Raw genomic sequence first — 16,644 nt, 5'->3', positions numbered from 1 at the left:
ACGCAAAGTGCAGCGGTTCACATCGACTTTATTAACGGGGGGGGGGGGGGAAGCGAGGGGGAGTGCATGCGGGGGTGTGTTCCCCCCCCCTTAAAGTGGCAACGTCCACCCGAGCGGGCCGCCGCCTTCCTTAAAGGGGCAACGTCCCCCTTAAAGCGGCAACGTCCCCTTAAAGCGGCGAGGCCCCCCCCCATGGACCCACCAGGGGAGGCGGAGCCTACAGCAGCGGGGCGGGGCTGAGGCCAGGCCCCGCCCCTCAGGGCGGGCCGGTTCTCTCCTTGCTGAGTCGTGCCAGTTCCTGCGTCAGCGCCTCCAGGTCCTAGGGGGGGTGGGCGGGGTCAGAGGCCCCGCCCCTTGCCTCAGGCCCCGCCCCCTTCGCCCGAGGCCCCGCCCCCTTCGCCCGAGGCCCCGCCCACCTGCCCCAGGTGCAGGTTTTTGGTGAGCTGCTCCTCCAACATGTTCTGCAGTTTCTTGTTCATCTCCCGCAGACCCTCCTCGCCCGGCCCCGTCCCCCGCCGGGGGGGACCGGGGGGTCCCGCCGCCTCTGGGGGGGGCACAGAGAGACGGGGTGAGTGGGCGGGGGGGGGGGTTCAAAATTGGGGGTGCAGGGGGGGTCCGGGACTCACCCAAGCGGCTGTCGCGGACGAAGCTCTGGATGATGGCGCTTTTGCGGCACAGGTCCTCCGCCATCGAGGCGCTGCTCACCTCCAGGTGACGCACCTGGGGGGGGGAAGGATTGGGGGGGGGGCCGGCGGTGATACGCCCCAGTCCCTCCCAGTCCCCTCCCAGTCCCCTCCCAGTACCTTCTCCTCCAGCAGCCAGCGCTCCTGCTGGCTCTGGGCCAGGCGCTGGAACAGCTCCGCCACCTCGGCAGGGGACAGGCCCCCCCCGCCGGGGACCCCCCCGCCGCCGCCGCTGCCCCCCCCGGGGCTGCCTGAACCTGACTGCGGAGAGGGGAGGGCGGGGGGAGGGTCAGCGGAGGGGGCTCCACCCCCTCGCTGAAGCCACGCCCACAACGCAGCCCCCCCTCCCCACTCCAGACCCGCCCTCAACTGGGGAGGAACCAGTATGGGGCGCGTCCCACCCACAACCCCAGCTATGACCCCACCCAAACTTCACCAAGCCACACCCCTGCGAGCCACACCCCCCTGAGCCACACCCCTGCGAGCCACACCCAACCCTAGCCACCCCCACCCAACCCCAGCCACACCCCCACCTCCCTAGCCCACCCCTGGTGGGAACAGGCCCCGTCATCAGCCAACAGAAACCTCGGGCCCCACCCCCTCGGGCCCCACCCCCTCGGGCCCCACCCCCTCGGGCCCCACCCACCTTGGTACTCCCAGGGGCGGAGCCGTCACGCCCCAGGGAGGAGAGGCTGCTGCTGTCGCCCCCCGGTCCCCGCCCGGGGGACCCCCCCTCCAATCCCAGTTCTTCCAGCCCTGGGAGAGGTGGAACAAAAATGGGACCCAGGCAGACAGGATGAGTCCCACCACCAACGCCCCCCACACACACCCCCCCCGCTGCCTCTGGGGAAGAGAAAAAGGGGGGGTGGGTGCCCCTGCAGCACCCCATCCCTGTGGACACCCCACCTTACCCCACACCCCCCCCAAGGGACCCAGGCATCCAGGACACCCCCCCAAACCCATTTTCCCTCCTACCAGCAGATCCAGACACCCCAATACCCCCCCACCACCACCTGCAGACCCACGAGAGCCCCCCCAAGGGGACGTAGGCATCCAGGGGCAACCCCCCCCCCCTTCAAGGGGACCCCAATACCTGGAAGGTTCCCCCCCATACCCCCCCACAAGGGACCCCCGGCGTCTGGCTGACCAGTTCGGGCACGGGTGGGCGCCAGCAGCTCCTGCAGCCGCTCCTGCAGGCGGTCGGCGCGGCGTCGCTCCAGCTGCAGTTGCCGCTTCAGGTCCTTCAACTGGGGGGGGGGGTGACAATTTGGGGGGGGGGGGGGGGGTCAGGGTCCCAAACGGGACCCCGGCCTCCAGACGGCACCCCAGCCCCCTGGGGACCCTCACCGCCGCGCTGCCTTTCTTCTCCAGGATGCGCTGCCCATCTCGGACGTCTTTCAGCTCCTGGCGGAACAGAAAGGGTCGGGGGGGGGATTTGGAGGGGTTCCAGCGAGGATTTGTGGGTGCTGAGGGGAATCTGGCGGGTGCTGGAGGGCTCAGAGAGAACCCAGGGGGCCAGAGAGAATGTGGTGAGGGGACCCAGAGGAGTTTGGGGACCCTGGGAGGGGATTTGGGTTTTCTGGGGGGGTACTTAGGCACCTCAGGGTCTCTGGTGGGGAGACCTGAGAGCCCCCCCATAGGAGAACTGGGGGTCCCAATGAGCTTTCGGGTGGTCCCAGGAGGGCTGGAGGATCCCAGGGATCTGTGGTTCCCGGGGGCGGGGGGGAGCTGTGAGAGGGTCCCAGTGGGCTCAGAGAGGGGCTCTGGGGGTGGATTTGGGGGTACCTGGGGGGGGGGGCTGTGAGAGAGTCCCAGTGGGCTCCGAGAGGGGCTCTGGGGGTGGATTTGGGGGTACCTGGGGGGGGGGGGGGGCTGTGAGAGAGTCCCAGCGGGCTCCGAGAGGGGCTCTGGGGGTGGATTTGGGGGTACCTGGGGGGGGGGGCTGTGAGAGAGTCCCAGTGGGCTCCAAGAGGGGCTCTGGGGGTGGATTTGGGGGTACCTGGGGGGGGGGGGGGCTGTGAGAGAGTCCCAGTGGGCTCCGAGAGGGGCTCTGGGGGTGGATTTGGGGGTACCTGGCGCAACGCCTGGCCCTCGGCCTCCCGCAGCTCCCGCTGCCGCTCGGCATCTCCCAGCGCCGCCTGCAGCTCCCCGACACGGCCCTGGGGACAGCGGGGGGGGGTCACACCCAGTCCCGACACCTATAGGGCTCTATAGGGCCACGGGGGAGAGGACACGGGTCCTATAGTGCCCCAAGTGCTCCTACAGCCTCTGTAAGTCTGGCAGGGGCTCTACAGCATCGCAAAGCCAATACAACTCTTTACACCGTCCCTACAGATCCTGCAGCATCGCTGGGTTCCTATAACCTCTAAAAAGCCATAGGCGACCCTACGGGTCCTATAGGGTCTGGTGCACCCAACAGCTCCTGCAATGTTCTAAGAATTCCTGCTGACGATGTAAAACATACAAAAAACGCCTCCGTCTCTTACATGGCTGTAAAACGATTGTAGTTTCTGTACGGTCAGCGAACACCATACAAGCTCCCTGCGCCCCCAAGGACCCTATAAAACCATACGGGTCTTTATTGTCTCTGCAGCGTCCCAAAGTTTTCTAACTCTTCCATAGGACCACAACAAACCACGTAACTCCCCATAATTATCCATAATACATATAACACCACGCACACCTACGGAAACGTTATAGTAACGACGTACAGAAACGCTACAATAACGACAACCCCGCAAAATCCTTCACAGCCCCTGCGCTCGCTATATATCAGCATCGCTATAAGCGTTTCTACGGACCCCATAGCTATATGGGGCGCCTATAGACCCCCCTGCCGGGGTCCCTGCGGCTCCTACACCCGGGGTGATCCCCTATAGCCGCGTGCTCACCTCCAGCTCAGCCCGGTGCTGCTCGGCACGAGCGCGGGCGGCCGCCGCGTGTTCCTGCGCCTGCCGCTCCAGCTGCTCCTGGTGGGAATGGACTGGGTCGGACTGGGGCGAGGAGGGGGATCCCTACCCCGGTGTGAGGGGGGTAACGGTGGAGGGGAGAAGGTGGGGGGCTGACCTGCGCCTGCCGTCGGCCCCGCTCGCTCTCCCCGCGGGCGTCTTCCGCCTCCGCCAGCCGCCGCCGCAGCCCGTCCCGCTCTCCCGCGCACGCCTGCGGGCGCACATGCCTCGCACACGCCTCGCACACGCGTGTCCCAGGACGGCGGGGTGCAGCCAGGGCACCTCGGGGACCTCAAGTTCTCCCAGGGTCCCAACCCCCCCGCCAGGGATGGGGTCAAGGCACGTCTGGGACCCCCCCAAATCCCCCCTGGGGACCCCCGAAAGCCACCAGGAATGGGGTCAGGATGCTTCTGGGACTCCAAATACCCCCAGGGGACACCCAAAAACTCCCCAGGGATGGGATCAGGAGCACTTCGTGGAGCCCTAAACCCACCTACAGATGTCCAAAACTCCCCTGGGACAGGGCGAGAGGCACACTGGGGACCTCAAAGCCCCCCAAGAGATGCAAAACTACCCCCAACAGAACTCTAAACCACTCTGAGGATTCCTAAACCACCGCCCAAGGGACACCCAACCCCCTGGGGACCAGATGAGGGGCACTCTGGGGACCCCCCAACCCCCAAGGGAACCCCAAACCCCCTGGGGACCAGATGAGGGGCACTCTGGGGACCCCCTAACCCCCAAAGGAACCCCAAACCACCCCCCAAGGGACCCCAAACCCCCTGGGGACCAGATGAGGGGCACTCTGGGGACCCCCTAACCCCCGAAGGAACCCCAAACCACCCCCCGAGGGACCCCAAACCCCCTGGGGACTAGATGAGGGGCACTCTGGGGACCCCCCCCACCTCCCGAGGGACCCCCAAACCACCCCCCAAAGGACACCCAACCCCCAGGGACCAGATGAGGGACCCCCACCGCCCCCCGGGATTCCCAAGCTCCCCCCCAGTCCCACCTGGAGCTGGGCGTTGAGGGCATCACGCTGCGCCTGCGCCTCCTGCAGCTCCCGGGCCAGAGCCCCACGCTGTTCCCGCAGCTTCGCCTCCGCCTGCCGCCCCACACAGCGCTCTATAGGGCCCTATAGGGTCCAACGGCACTGCCCCGGGGCCGTATGGGGACGTATAGAGCTGCTTCAGGCTGCTCGGGGCTGCCCAGACCCAGACAAAGCTGCCCTGGGGCCATCAGCTGCCACAGGAGGCTGTATAGATCCTATAGATCCCCGTAACGCCGTAAGCGGCTCAACCCACCCCTCCCGCGTCACGGGGTGCCTCTCCGACACCCCAGGGTGCTCCCACACCAAGGGGTGACCCCCAACCGCCTCCCAGGACCCCCACAAAGCCATGGGGCACCCCTAGAACCCCCCCAGCACCCCACGGGACCCCCAACGCCGAGAGATGCCCCCCCCAGGTGCCCCCACCTGGGCTGCAGCCTCCAGCTCCTGCTGCAGCTGCTGGTTGCGGGCCTGGAGCTCCTGAAATTCCTCGTCCCGCTGGGCTCGGAGTTCTTCCAACTCCATCCTGGGGTGCACAGGGGGATCCAGGTGTCCAGGGGGGTCCCAGGCATCCGGGGTGGGGGGGACGCTGGGCCCCCCCTATGATCCCCAGGGGCCACCCACCGACTGTCCCTGAGCAATGCCTCCTTTTCTGTCTGCAACTGCAGAAAGCTAAGAGAAAAAAACATAAAAATAGATAGAAAAAAACAAAAAAACCCACACATTGTGCCTTAAAAAGAACGCCAGCATCCAGCCCCCCCAGAGGGACTCGGGCACTCTTACCTCTCCTGCTTCTTTCTCAGTTTCTCCGTCAGCTGTGGAGAAGAAACACAAAAATCGCTATTTAGTGAGATGAACACGACCTCTCCCAGCCCCCCAAATCCCCCCAGACCCCACTGAGAGCCCCCAGAACCCCCAAAGTGCTCCCAAACCCTTCTGAAACCCCAGAAATCCTCCTGGGACACCCCTCGGATGCCCCCAAATCCCTCCAGGACTCCCCTGAGGGCCCCAGAACCCTCCTGAGCTCTCTGAGACCCCCAAAAATCCCCACAGACTCCACTAAGGTCCCCCAGGAGCCCACAAATCTCTCTGGGACCCCAACCCTCCCATATCCCCTATGGGAACCCCCCGCCACCCCCAAATGCCCCCCAGGGCCCCCCAAAAGCCCCCCCCCCGCTTACCTTGGCCACCTCTGCCTGCAGTTGGGCCACCTCTGCCTGCAAGAGACTCCATGAGACCCCCAGAGACCCCCTCCGCCCCCTCTGTTTCACCTACGCACCTCGCAGCCCGCTATACCTCCATGGCGACCCGTTGGCCCTGAATTATTTTTGACTTTCAATTACATTTTTATTCCGTATCCCTCAAATTATTTATCAAAATCCCCATCCCCTATCCAAACTCAAATTCCTCCTACGTGTTTCTTTCCATTTCATTTTCTTCCCCAAGTCTCGCGCTCCTTTATCGATCTCCGAACTCTACTCCCCCCCAGCTTACATTTCTCCCCACATCCATTCATCCCTCCCAACCTCCCCCCGTTTCCCCCAAAATTCTCCTCCCTCGTACCCCTGAACCTTCTTTAAACTTTCCCCAAATCTTCTACAGACCCCCTGAGACCCTCCTACCCCCCATACTCCCCCCCCCAACTTACCTGAGCGGCGGGCGCTGGGGGTTCCCTGCACGGACCGTCGCCCCCGGCCCCCTCCTCTGTCGGCCGCAGCTCCCTGGGGGGATCCGGGGGGGCTGCGAGGGTGGGGGTCAGACCCACGGTCCCCCCCGTAAACCCTCCCCAGCCCCATAGCGACCCACAGAGCCCCCGTATCCACCAGATGGGCACCCTGTGCCCCACAGAGACCCCATATCCCGCCCCACAGAGAATGATACTACCCATATGAACACCCACTCCCCCCATGGACCCCCCCCCCCCAGATCTCCATGACCCCAACACCCCCCAGAACATCCCCACACCCCCAGGGAACCCCAAATTCCACGAAGACCCTGACACACCCCCCCCTCCCCACACCAGCCACCCCCTCACCATCCGTAGACGCCGGGGGGGCCACGCTGTCACCAGCGGCCCCATCCTGGGGGGGTTCTGCGGAGGCCAGGGAGTCACGGGGGGGTCCTGGGGGAGCCCCCTCCCGCAGCTGCCGGTTTTCCTCCTCCAGTCCCTCGATCTGTGCACACAGCTGGGACCCCCACCCAGGTCAGGCACCCGTGGGACCCTCAGGCCCGCCCCCCCCAGAAGCAGGGAACCCCCATGGGACCCAAAGAGACCCCCCCCAAGACCCCTCACAAGATGTTGGGCATTCCCTGTGATAACACCGGGCAGCGCCAGGGACCCCGAAACGATACCAAGAGACCTCCCCACACCCTGAAAATGACACTGGGGACCCCCAGGGACCTCCCTGGTAAAGCAGAACCACCCAGATCGACACTAGGGGCCCCCCCCAGGAACCCCTAAAATGGTACTAGGAGGCTCAGGGTGACATTACAGCCCCCCGGGATGGCGTGGGGGGGGATACTGAAGTTCCCGGAGAGCCCAGGACCCCCACCTTGGCCAGCTCGCGCAGCAGGGTGCTGTTCTGGAGACGAAAATCGTCCTCCTGGCTCTGGAGCTTCCCCTGCAGCATCCGCGTCTCCCCCAGCAGCGCCTCCACCTCCTGGGGGAAGACCCACCACCGGTACCCTGTGGCTGGGACCCCCAGAACTGCCCCCAGGGCCCCCGCAAATCCCCTCTGACCCCACAGCACCCCCGATAGCGCCCACAGCAAGCCCTGACACCCTCAAACATGGACCTTACAGAAATCTGCACGACTCGGGAACCCCTCAAGATCTCTTGGGACACCCCCGGCCCCCCTAGAGACTCCCCAGGGACCACCCAGGATACTTAGAAACCCACCCAACATCCCTAGAAACTCCCTAAGCCCCCCCAGCACCCTTGTAGGCACCACAAAGTCCCTGTGAGCATTCACAGGGACCCCCCCAGCACCCCTAGAAAGCTCCCAGGATCCCCCAGCACATCCGCGGACCACCCCAGTGTCCTCAGAGACCCTCTAGGGCCCCCTAGCACCCCAGAAACCCCCCAGTACTTCCAGGGACCCCCCCAACCCTCTTCTAGCACCATTAGAGACCCCCCAGGGCCCCCCCAACACCTCCAGAGACCCCCCCCCCCCAGAGACTCCTGCAGCGCCTACAGAGGCAGCCCCCCCAAGACCCCCCCACCAGCACCTATAGAAATCGTTATCAGAATCTCCCCCAGCACCCACCCAGAACCACCCAGGACCTCCACCAGCACCCACACAGAACCATGCAGACCCCCCCAGCACCTACAGAGATCCTTATCAGAATCCCCCCAGCACCCACACAGAACCATCCAGGACCCCCTACCAGCACCCACACAGAACCATCCAGGACCCCCTACCAGCACCCACACAGAACCATCCAGGACCCCCTACCAGCACCCACACAGAACCATCCAGGACCCCCCCCAGCACCCACACAGAACCATCCAGGACCCCCCCCAGCACCCACACAGAACCACCCAGGACCCCCCCCCAGCACCCACACAGAACCACCCAGGACCCCCCCCCAGCACCCACACAGAACCACCCAGGACCCCCCCCCAGCACCCACACAGAACCACCCAGGACCCCCCCCCAGCACCTATAGAGATCCTCATCAGAATCCCCCCCCAGCACCCACACAAAAGCACCAAGAACCACCCCCAGCACCCAGAACCCCCCCCCAGCACCCACCCAAAACCACCCAGGCCCCCCCCAGCACCCCCCCAGACCCCCAGCACCCACCTGCGCCTTCTTACTCTTACTGAGGGCCTGCAAGAGAAGCGGGGGGGGTGTCACAGCGGCACCGGGGGGGGGGGGGGCGGGCAACCAGAGACCACAGCAGCGGCTCCCCCTTATTTACCTTGTTGGCTTTAGCCAAATCCTTATCCAGCGCCTGCACCCTCTGCCGCAGCCCCGACAGCTCTGGGGGGGGACACGGGCCGTCAGGGAGGAGGCAGACCCCGGGGCCGGTGTGTGCCCCCCCCCAAACCCCCATCCCACCCCCGTACCGGCGCCGTTCTTCCGCAGCTCGTCCGACAGCCGATAATTCTCCGTCCGGAGCTCCAACAGCTGCGCCTGGGAGAAGGGTTACGGGGGTTTAAACGGCGGTGAGGCCGAAATTCCCCCCCCCAGACCCCCGGCCCGGCCTCACCTGCATCCGCTGAAACTCCTCGGCCGACAGGGCCTGCGCCATCTTGGCGCCGCGGGAGGACCCCGCGGGGCGGGGCCGGAAGCGGACGCTCTGGCTGACCCTCGAGGAGGCGTCGAGAAGCGGAAGTGATCTCACTCCGCGGTCATAGAGCTCGGGGCGGAAGTCAACCCGATGGGTAGAGGGGGCCCTGCGGGTACCATAGAGAAGACTGTTCCGGCGCGGCGGGCGGTACCGTAGGCCGCTATAGGGCCCTCAGGGCACCGTAAGACCCATACAGCCCCCCCCCCCCGCGCTGTGGGGCTCATGGACTGTTCCCCACCCCTATAGAGCCCATAGGACCCCCCCCCAGCTCTATAGGCCCCACTGGGTGCTACAGGCCCTACTGGGCCTCCCCCGGATCTATAGGGTCCCTATAGGCGGCCTAGAAGCCCCCCGGTTCTATAGGCCCCCGGACCCCTCCAGCAGCGGGCGGCTCCTCGTTAACAAACGTTTATTTTCCATTTGAACGGTTTCCGTACAAAATGAGGGCGGAGGGGTAAGGGGGGGGGATGCGGCTCCTTTAAGTGGGGCCGGTGGGCGGGGCCTCTAAAAGAGGGCGGGGCCGAGGCGGGATTAGTAACGGTGGGCGGGGCAGCGTGAGAGTGACAGCGGGGGAGGGCGGGGCTTCGCGCCTGAGGGCCCAGCCCCCAGGAGCCCGTTGGTTGGGGGAGAAGGGGCGGGGCCAGCCGGGGAAGGGGGCGGGGCTTCTCCATGGGGCGGGGCTTTCCCTGAGGGATGGGGCTTTCCCCCCGGGGCGGGGCTTTCCCCTCATGGGGCGGGGTTTTCTCTCCTGGGGCGGGGCTTTCCCCCTGAAAGGGCGGGGCTGAAGCCTTAAAAGGGCCCCATCCAAGTAGGGCCGACGCCAGCGCCTTAAAAGGGCCACACGGTGGGGCCCGCCCTTAAAGGGGCCATTCCCCAGCCGAGCTCCTTTAAGGGCGCCCCCCACCCATCCCGAGCGTCTTAAAAGGGCAACATCGCGGCGGTCCCCCCCCGAAAAGGCGAACGCCATCGCTTAGAAAGGGCTTGCCCCTTTTAAGAGCCTTAAAATGGCACTATGTGGTCCCCACCTGAAACAGCCATCGAGGTGTTTGGGGGGGTTGGGGGGGAGTGGGGGGGTCAAGGGGTGCGTGGGGGTCCTTCAAAGGGCCACACGTGGTGGGGAGGGTCCCTAAAAGGGCCACACGTGGTGGGGGAGGGTCCTTAAAAGGGCCACGCCCGAGGGTCCCTTAAAGGGACGGCGCAGGTGGCGTTCAGGGCTCGTCCTCCATGCTGAGGCTGCTGCGGGGGCTGGAGGCGCGGGAGGGTCCGGGGGAGGCGAGGAGGGCGCCGGGGGGGCCGAGGGGCGAGAGTCCCCCGGCGTCGTCCATCAGGATGTCGTCCAAACCGCCTTCGGGCCCCCCCAGTAGACCCAGTCCCGGGGGCAGGTCGTCGGCCAGCGCGAGGTCCAGGAGGCACTGGGGAGTGGGGGGGCCCCCTGGGGGGAAGGGGGGACCCCCGGGGGCCTCTTCGCAGCCCCCCTCGGCCGCTGGCGCTGCCGGAGGGCTCAGGGGGAGCCCGTGCAGCTGCGCCTGCAGCTCCAGCTCCTGGCGGGGGGCGGGGGGCGGACAGGCAAGGTCAGCGACCCATGGGCCCAAATATACCCCCCCCCGTCCCAGAGATAACCCAGCGCCCGGCTCAGCCCGACCAGCCTCACAATAACGCCCCCGTTCCCCTGATTCTACTCCCCCCGACCCCATGGGCACCCCCTTCCAGGCGACTGACAATCCTGTAATGCCCCCACAGCCCCTCCAAAGCCCCCCCTACTTCTACCAAAGTCCCCAAAACCCCCCAAAGCCCCCCACTTCTACCAATCCCAGCCCCATAAAGTTCCCCAAACCCCCAGTCTGCCCATTTCTAACCCTGTCCCCCCCCCATCCCAACTCCACAGAGCCTCCCAGCCCCTCTCCATCCCCACAGCCACCCAATTCCACCCTCCCCAGCCCCACAGCCACCCAATTCCACCCTCCCCAGCCCCATAAACCACCCCCCCCAGTCGTCCCCCCCCCAGACCTGGACGCGGAGCTGAAGGCTGCGGTTCGCCTGCTCCAGGCGCTGCTGGTGGAGCTCGAGCTCGCGGGAGCGCTGCGTCTCCTTCTGCAGCTTGCGGATGTAATCCACCGAGGCTTTCAGGATGGTGCCCTTGTTCCAGCGCATCTCCCTGTCGGCATCGGGAGGTGTGGGTCCCTCTGGGACCCGCCGAGGGGACCCCCGGCTGCCAGGGGTCCTCCCTGCCGGGGGGGTCCCCAGCGCCCACCCAGATACCGGGATCCCGTGGGGAGCCGGGTCGCCCACTCACGGGTCGTTGGATTTGGGGATGAGGGTCCCTAGTTCTTTGATGCGGTCGTTGATGTTGAATCGTCGGCGTCGCTCAACTGGGGGGGGGGGGGAACACGTCAGCCCCCCCCCAGTTGCCCCCCCGACCCTGCCGGGACCCCAGGCGCCTCCAGCCCCGTTGCCCCCCCCCAGCTCACTCAGGTTGTGGTTGTCCTTCTTCTGCCGCTCCTTCAGCAGCGCCTTCGCCTCCGTTTCTGGGGAGAGGGGGAAAAATCACCAACCCCCCCCCTTCACACTGCCACCCCGACCCCTCCCACCCCACCGGGGACCCCCCTTGAGCCTCCCTGTCCCACAGGGACACCCCAAGAACTGCCCCCCCAAAAAAAAAACCCTTTTCTGCCCCATCCCACCCACCTCGTAGTGATCCCCAGGACCCTCCCACACCCCGCTGACACCCGGGACCGCTCCCCCCCCTACCGACCCCCCCCCCAAGACCCCTTCCACCCACAGAAGGACACCCCAAGGACCCCCCCCACCCCGTAGGACCCCTCCCAGCCCCGTAGGGACACGCCCAGGGCGCGTCCCGTCCCCCCTACCCGAAAGCTCAGCCTTGACGCGGGGCAGCTCGGCAGGGCAGGAGCTGCTGCCCCCCTGGGGGGGGCTGAAAACCTCCAGGAGGGGCGCAGGGGCGGGCAGCTGCCGGCGGAAAGGGTGGGGCAGGGTGGGGTCAGCGTGACCACGCCCCACCGGCCACACCCCAGCCAGCCCTAGCCACACCCACCTGGCCCAAACCACGCCTCCCCCCCCCTTCCCCTCCAAGCAGGTCCAGCTCCACCAGGGGGTTGTGGCCACGCCCACCCAAGCCACGCCCCCGCGCTTAAACCACGCCCGGGTCTGCCCCGGGTCTGGCCACGCCCCCTCGAGCAGGCCCCACCCTCCCTCGACCAGACTGGGAGGTGTGGGCCACGCCCACCTCTCAGGCCCCGGCCCCCCCCAGCACCCCCTCTATATGACAAAGCTCTCCTGCCTTATATGGGGGGGAGGCCACGCCCCCGAGGCTCAAGTGGGTGGAGCTACTACAAGCCACACCCCCAAGCCAGGCTCCGCCTAAGGCCACTCCGCACCCTGGTTACAGCCAATGAGGTGCATCGGGCAGGGTTTGTCCATGCCACGCCCCCCGGATGGAAAGGGGCGTGGCTTGTGGTAGTCCCCGCCCCTCCCCGAGGCCCTTAAAGGGGCCGCGTACCGTGTTGGGGAGCTGCAGAGCGCCCTCGGCCGGACCGAAGCTGAGCAGCTCATCGTAGCTGGATTCCAGGCTGATGATCTCATCGATGACGTCATCGATCTGCAAGGGGGGGGTGGAGAAAACCACAAAACACCCGTCTCGGCCCCCCCTGCGCCGTGTCACCGCCCCCAGGCATCGCATCATCGCCCCCCCGCCCCGCCCCATACGGCATCACCGCCCCCGGGAATTGCATCATCGGCCCCAGCTATCGCATCACCGCCCCCGCCCAGTGCCAGCCAGCTCCGTATGACATCATAGGGTTGCCTCACCCCCCCCCACACCCCCCAGGACCACACCCCCATTCCGCGGGGGTGACATCACGTTGCTCTCGTGGGGCATCGTGGCCCCCCCAACGTGACATCACAGCCCCCAATGCGACATCACAGCCCCCAATGCAACATCGCAGCCCCCCCACGTGACATCACAGTCCCCAACATGACATCGCAGCCCCCCAACATGACCTCACAGCCCCCCAAGTGACATCGCAGCCCCCCCACACAACATCGCAGCCCCCCAACATGACATCACAGCCCCCCATGCGACATCACAGTCCCCAACATGACATCACAGCCCCCCCAACATGACATCACAGCCCCCCATGTGACATCACAACCCCCATGCGACATCACAGCCCCCCAACATGACATCGCAGCCCCCCAACGTGACATCACAGCCCCCCAACGTGACATCACAGTCCCCAACATGACATCGCAGCCCCCCCAAGTGACATTGCAGCCCCCCAGCGTGACATTGCAACCCCCTCACATGACATCACAGCCCCCCCAAGTGACATTGTAGCCCCCCCACACAACATCACAGCCCCCCAACATGACATCACAGCCCCCAACATGACATCACAGCCCCCATGTGACATCACAGCCCCCATGCGACATCACAGCCCAACGTGACATCACAGCCCCCCAATGCGACATCGCAGCCCCCCCACGTGACATCGCAGCCCCCCCCACGACATCGCAGCCCCCCAACGTGACATCGCAGCCCCCCAACATGACATCACAGCCCCCCCCGACATCGCAGCCCCCCCACGACATCGCAGCCCCCCCGTGACCTCGCAGCCCCCCCCCTCGCGCTGTCCGTCCCCCCCCCGTCCCTCACCTCCTTCTCGGAGCCGGGCCCGATGTGGAGCAGCGCCAGGGGGCTGTGGGGGGCTGGGGGCGCCGGGGGGGGCCCGGGGGGGCTGGGGGGGCCCCGTCCCAGGGCGGAGGTGAGGTACTGCCGGACCTGCTGCCGCTGCGCCGCCCGCAGGTGGTAACGCGTCGGGTTCTCCAGGTGGGTCTGCACCTGGGGGGGGGCGAGGGGGGGGTCAGGGCCGAGGAGGGCAATAGCCCCCCCCCCCCCTTCACCAGAGCCCCCCCCATTCCCAGCACGCCACCCCCCATATCCCCTATATGCCCCGGGGGTCCCCAAAACCTCCCTGCTCTGCCGGGACCCCCCCCATCCCGAACCCCAGCGTCTCCCATACCCCCCCCCCCTGCCCAGGGCCCCCCCAAATCCCCCCCCCATACCAGGATCCCCCATAACCCAATCTCAGAGCCCCCCCCATACCCTCCCTGCACCCCCAGATCCCCCCCCCATACCACGATCCCCCATAATCCTCCCCAGAGCCCCCCCCCCCACCCCACCCCAGGACCCCCCATAACCCTCCCCCAGCCCCCCCCCAGATCCTCCCTGCCCCCCCAGACCCCCCCCCCACCCCAGGGACCCCCCATAACCCTCCCCCAGAGCCCCCACCCCCACCCCCCCCCCCAGGACCCCCCATAACCCTCCCCCAGAGCCTCCCAAGCCCCCCTGCCCCCCCAGACCCCCCCCCACCCCAGGACTCCCCAAAATCCTCCCCCAGAGCCCCCCCCCACCCCAGGACCCCCCATAACCCTCCCCCAGCCCCCCCCCAGATCCTCCCTGCCCCCCCAGACCCCCCCCCCATGCCAGGACCCCCCATAACCCTCCCCCAGCCCCCCCCCAGATCCTCCCTGCCCCCCCAGATCCCCCCCCCATGCCAGGACCCCCCATAACCCTCCCCCAGACCCTCCCCCCCCCATTCCCCCCCCATCTTGGGGTCCCCCATTTCCCAGTCCACACCAGCGCCCCCCCCCAACCTCCCCCACCATCCCATCACGCCCCCCCCCTTTTTTTTTTGGGGGGGGGACACACACACTCTCCCCCACCATCCCATCACATCCCCTTTATTTTTTTTGGGGGGGGGGGAACACCTCACCTTAAGCACCTCGGGGGGCACATGGGGGGGTGCCCGCGGTGGGGGGGGCCCCGACAGCAATAGCGGGCGAGGGTCCGGGGGGTCCTGGGGCTGGGGGGGGGCCGGGGGGGCCCCCTTCTCTCCCTCTGCTCTTGCTCTTGCGCCTGCGCCCGCATCAGCTGCTGCCGCAGCAGCACCCGCGAAGAGGGGGGGGCGGCGGGGGGGGCCGCCATGGGCGCCGGGGGGGTGGGACCCCCGCTGTGGAGGAAGGGGTTAATGGTAGCAGAGGGGGGACGAGGGGTTTGGGGGGGTTTGGGGGGGTTGGGGAGTTTTGGGGGGTTTTGAGGGAGTTTTCGGGGGGGTTGGGGGGGGTTGGGGGGGGTTGAGGGGGTTTGCGGGGGGTTTGGGGGGAATTTTAGGGGGTTTTGGGGGGGCTTTGGAGGGGGTTGGGGGGGTTTGGGGGGAGTTTTGAGGAGGTTTGGGGGGGTTGGGGGAGTTTTGGGGGGGTTTTGAGGGAGTTTTGGGGGAGTTTTGGGGGGCTTGGGGGGGTTTGCAGGGGGGGTTGGGGGAATTTTAGGGGGTTTTGGGGGGGTTTTGGAGGGGGTTGGGGGGGTTTGGGGGGAGTTTTGCGGGGGGTTTGGGGACGTTTTAGGGGGGTTGGGGGGAGTTTTGGAGGGGTTTGGGGGGGCTGGGGGAATTTTGGGGGGTTTGGGGGGTTTGGGGGGAGTTTTGGGGAGGTTTGGGGGAGGTTGGGGGGGGTTGGGGGAGTTTTGGGGGTTTTTGAGGGAGTTTGGGGGGAGTTTTGGGGGGCTTGGGGGGCTTGGGGGGGTTGAGGGGGTTTGCGGGGGGTTTGGGGGGAATTTTAGGGGGTTTTGGGGGGGGTTTGGAGGGGGTTGGGGGGGTTGGGGGAGTTTTGAGGAGGTTTGGGGGGGGTTGGGGGAGTTTTGGGGGGTTTTGAGGGAGTTTTGGGGGAGTTTTGGGGGGCTTGGGGGGGTTGGGGGGGTTTGCAGGGGGGTTTGGGGGAATTTTAGGGGGTTTTGGGGGGGTTTTGGAGGGGGTTGGGGGGTTTGGGGGGGAGTTTTGCGGGGGGTTTGGGGGACGTTTTAGGGGGGTTGGGGGAGTTTTGGAGGGGTTTGGGGGGGCTGGGGGAATTTTGGGGGTTTGGGGGGTTTTGGGGGGGCTTGGGGGGGTTTGGGGGAGTTTTGGAGGGGTTTGGGGGGGCTGGGGGAATTGTTGGGGGGTTTTGGGGGGTTTTGGGGGAGTTTTGGGGAGGTTTGGGGGGGTTGGGGAGTTTTGGGGGGTTTTGGGGGAATTTTAGAGGGTTTTGGGGGGGTTTTAGAGGGGGTTGGGGGGTTTGGGGGGAGTTTTGCGGGGGTTTGGGGAAGTTTGGGGGGGTTTGGGGGGAGTTTTTGGAGGGGTTTGGGGGGGGTTTGGGGGAATTTTGGGGGGGGTGGGGGGTTTTGGGGGGGCTTGGAGGGTTTGGGGGAGTTTTGGAGGGGTTTGGGGAGGGTTGGGGAATTTTGGGGGGGTTGGGGGGTTTTGGGGGGGCTTGGGGGGGTTTGGGGGAGTTTTGGGGGGGGTTGGGCGGGTTTTGGGGGAGTTTTGGGGGTGTTTGGGGGGTTTTGGGGGAATTTTGGGGGGGGGTTGGGGGGGTTGGGGGCTTTTGGGGGAGTTTCGGGGGGGGTTTGGGGGGACTTTGGGGGGGGTGGGGAGTTTTGGAGGGTTTTTGGGGGGTTTGGGGGGAGTTTGGGAGGGGGTTGGGGGGAGTTTTTGCGGGTTTTGGGGGGGGTTTGGGGGAGTTTGGGGGGGATTTGGGGGGTTTTGGGGGTTCAGCGGTACCTGTGGGGCAGGGGTTGGCTCTTCAGGCAGTAGAAGGTGCCGGGGGGGTCCGCGGGGGT

The 16,644-nt window shown here is 66.5% G+C and overlaps 2 protein-coding genes across 4 annotated transcripts in view; both read right to left on the bottom strand.

The window, feature by feature from the left end:
• Positions 1–11: 11 nt before the first annotated feature.
• Positions 12–9,045, bottom strand: GRIPAP1 (GRIP1 associated protein 1). 3 transcript variants are annotated; one of them, XM_069774454.1, is made up of 23 exons: positions 8,895–9,045; positions 8,752–8,818; positions 8,604–8,665; positions 8,486–8,512; positions 7,232–7,339; positions 6,715–6,865; positions 6,328–6,419; positions 5,976–5,996; positions 5,861–5,896; positions 5,463–5,494; positions 5,304–5,351; positions 5,106–5,205; positions 4,644–4,736; positions 3,750–3,842; positions 3,575–3,652; positions 2,756–2,842; positions 2,031–2,087; positions 1,831–1,930; positions 1,330–1,439; positions 804–944; positions 627–720; positions 417–544; positions 12–319 (listed from the first exon to the last, which is right to left on the bottom strand). In XM_069774454.1, exons 1-23 carry the CDS (start codon positions 8,934–8,936, stop codon positions 257–259), a joined length of 1,830 nt encoding a protein of 609 aa, XP_069630555.1. In that variant the 5' UTR covers positions 8,937–9,045; the 3' UTR covers positions 12–256. The 3 variants fall into 3 exon arrangements, with proteins under 3 accessions (XP_069630555.1, XP_069630554.1, XP_069630556.1); XM_069774453.1 differs by lacking the exon at positions 5,976–5,996 and having other exon boundaries at positions 4,644–4,766; XM_069774455.1 differs by lacking the exon at positions 5,976–5,996.
• A 322-nt stretch (positions 9,046–9,367) lies between these two features.
• The window catches only part of TFE3 (transcription factor binding to IGHM enhancer 3), an 8,216-nt gene continuing 939 nt past the window's right edge, over positions 9,368–16,644 (bottom strand). The window contains 11 exon segments of the mRNA XM_069774456.1: positions 9,368–10,516; positions 10,983–11,130; positions 11,269–11,344; positions 11,444–11,500; positions 11,843–11,942; positions 12,493–12,591; positions 13,648–13,833; positions 14,768–14,807; positions 14,809–14,879; positions 14,881–15,004; positions 16,586–16,644. The exon segment at positions 16,586–16,644 is cut by the window's right edge and continues 4 nt beyond it. Of these exon segments, the coding sequence (XP_069630557.1) occupies positions 10,184–10,516; positions 10,983–11,130; positions 11,269–11,344; positions 11,444–11,500; positions 11,843–11,942; positions 12,493–12,591; positions 13,648–13,833; positions 14,768–14,807; positions 14,809–14,879; positions 14,881–15,004; positions 16,586–16,644 (1,293 nt within the window). The 3' untranslated portion in view covers positions 9,368–10,183.

The sequence above is a fragment of the Haliaeetus albicilla genome, chromosome 29 (assembly GCF_947461875.1).
Source record: "Haliaeetus albicilla chromosome 29, bHalAlb1.1, whole genome shotgun sequence".
NCBI lineage: Eukaryota > Metazoa > Chordata > Aves > Accipitriformes > Accipitridae > Haliaeetus > Haliaeetus albicilla.
Note: the sequence above shows the minus strand (reverse complement) of the source record. Positions and strands in the feature narration are given on the sequence as shown.

Coding starts and splice junctions, on each gene's coding strand:
- GRIPAP1 (XM_069774453.1), bottom strand. CDS start 8,936: ATGGCGCAGGCCCTGTCGGCCGAGGAGTTTCAGCGGATGCAG. Junction 5,206..5,303: donor GCATTGCTCAGGGACAGTCG/GTGGGTGGCCCC, acceptor TGTGCACCCCAG/GATGGAGTTGGAAGAACTCC. Junction 1,440..1,830: donor GCCCACCCGTGCCCGAACTG/GTCAGCCAGACG, acceptor CACCTCTCCCAG/GGCTGGAAGAACTGGGATTG.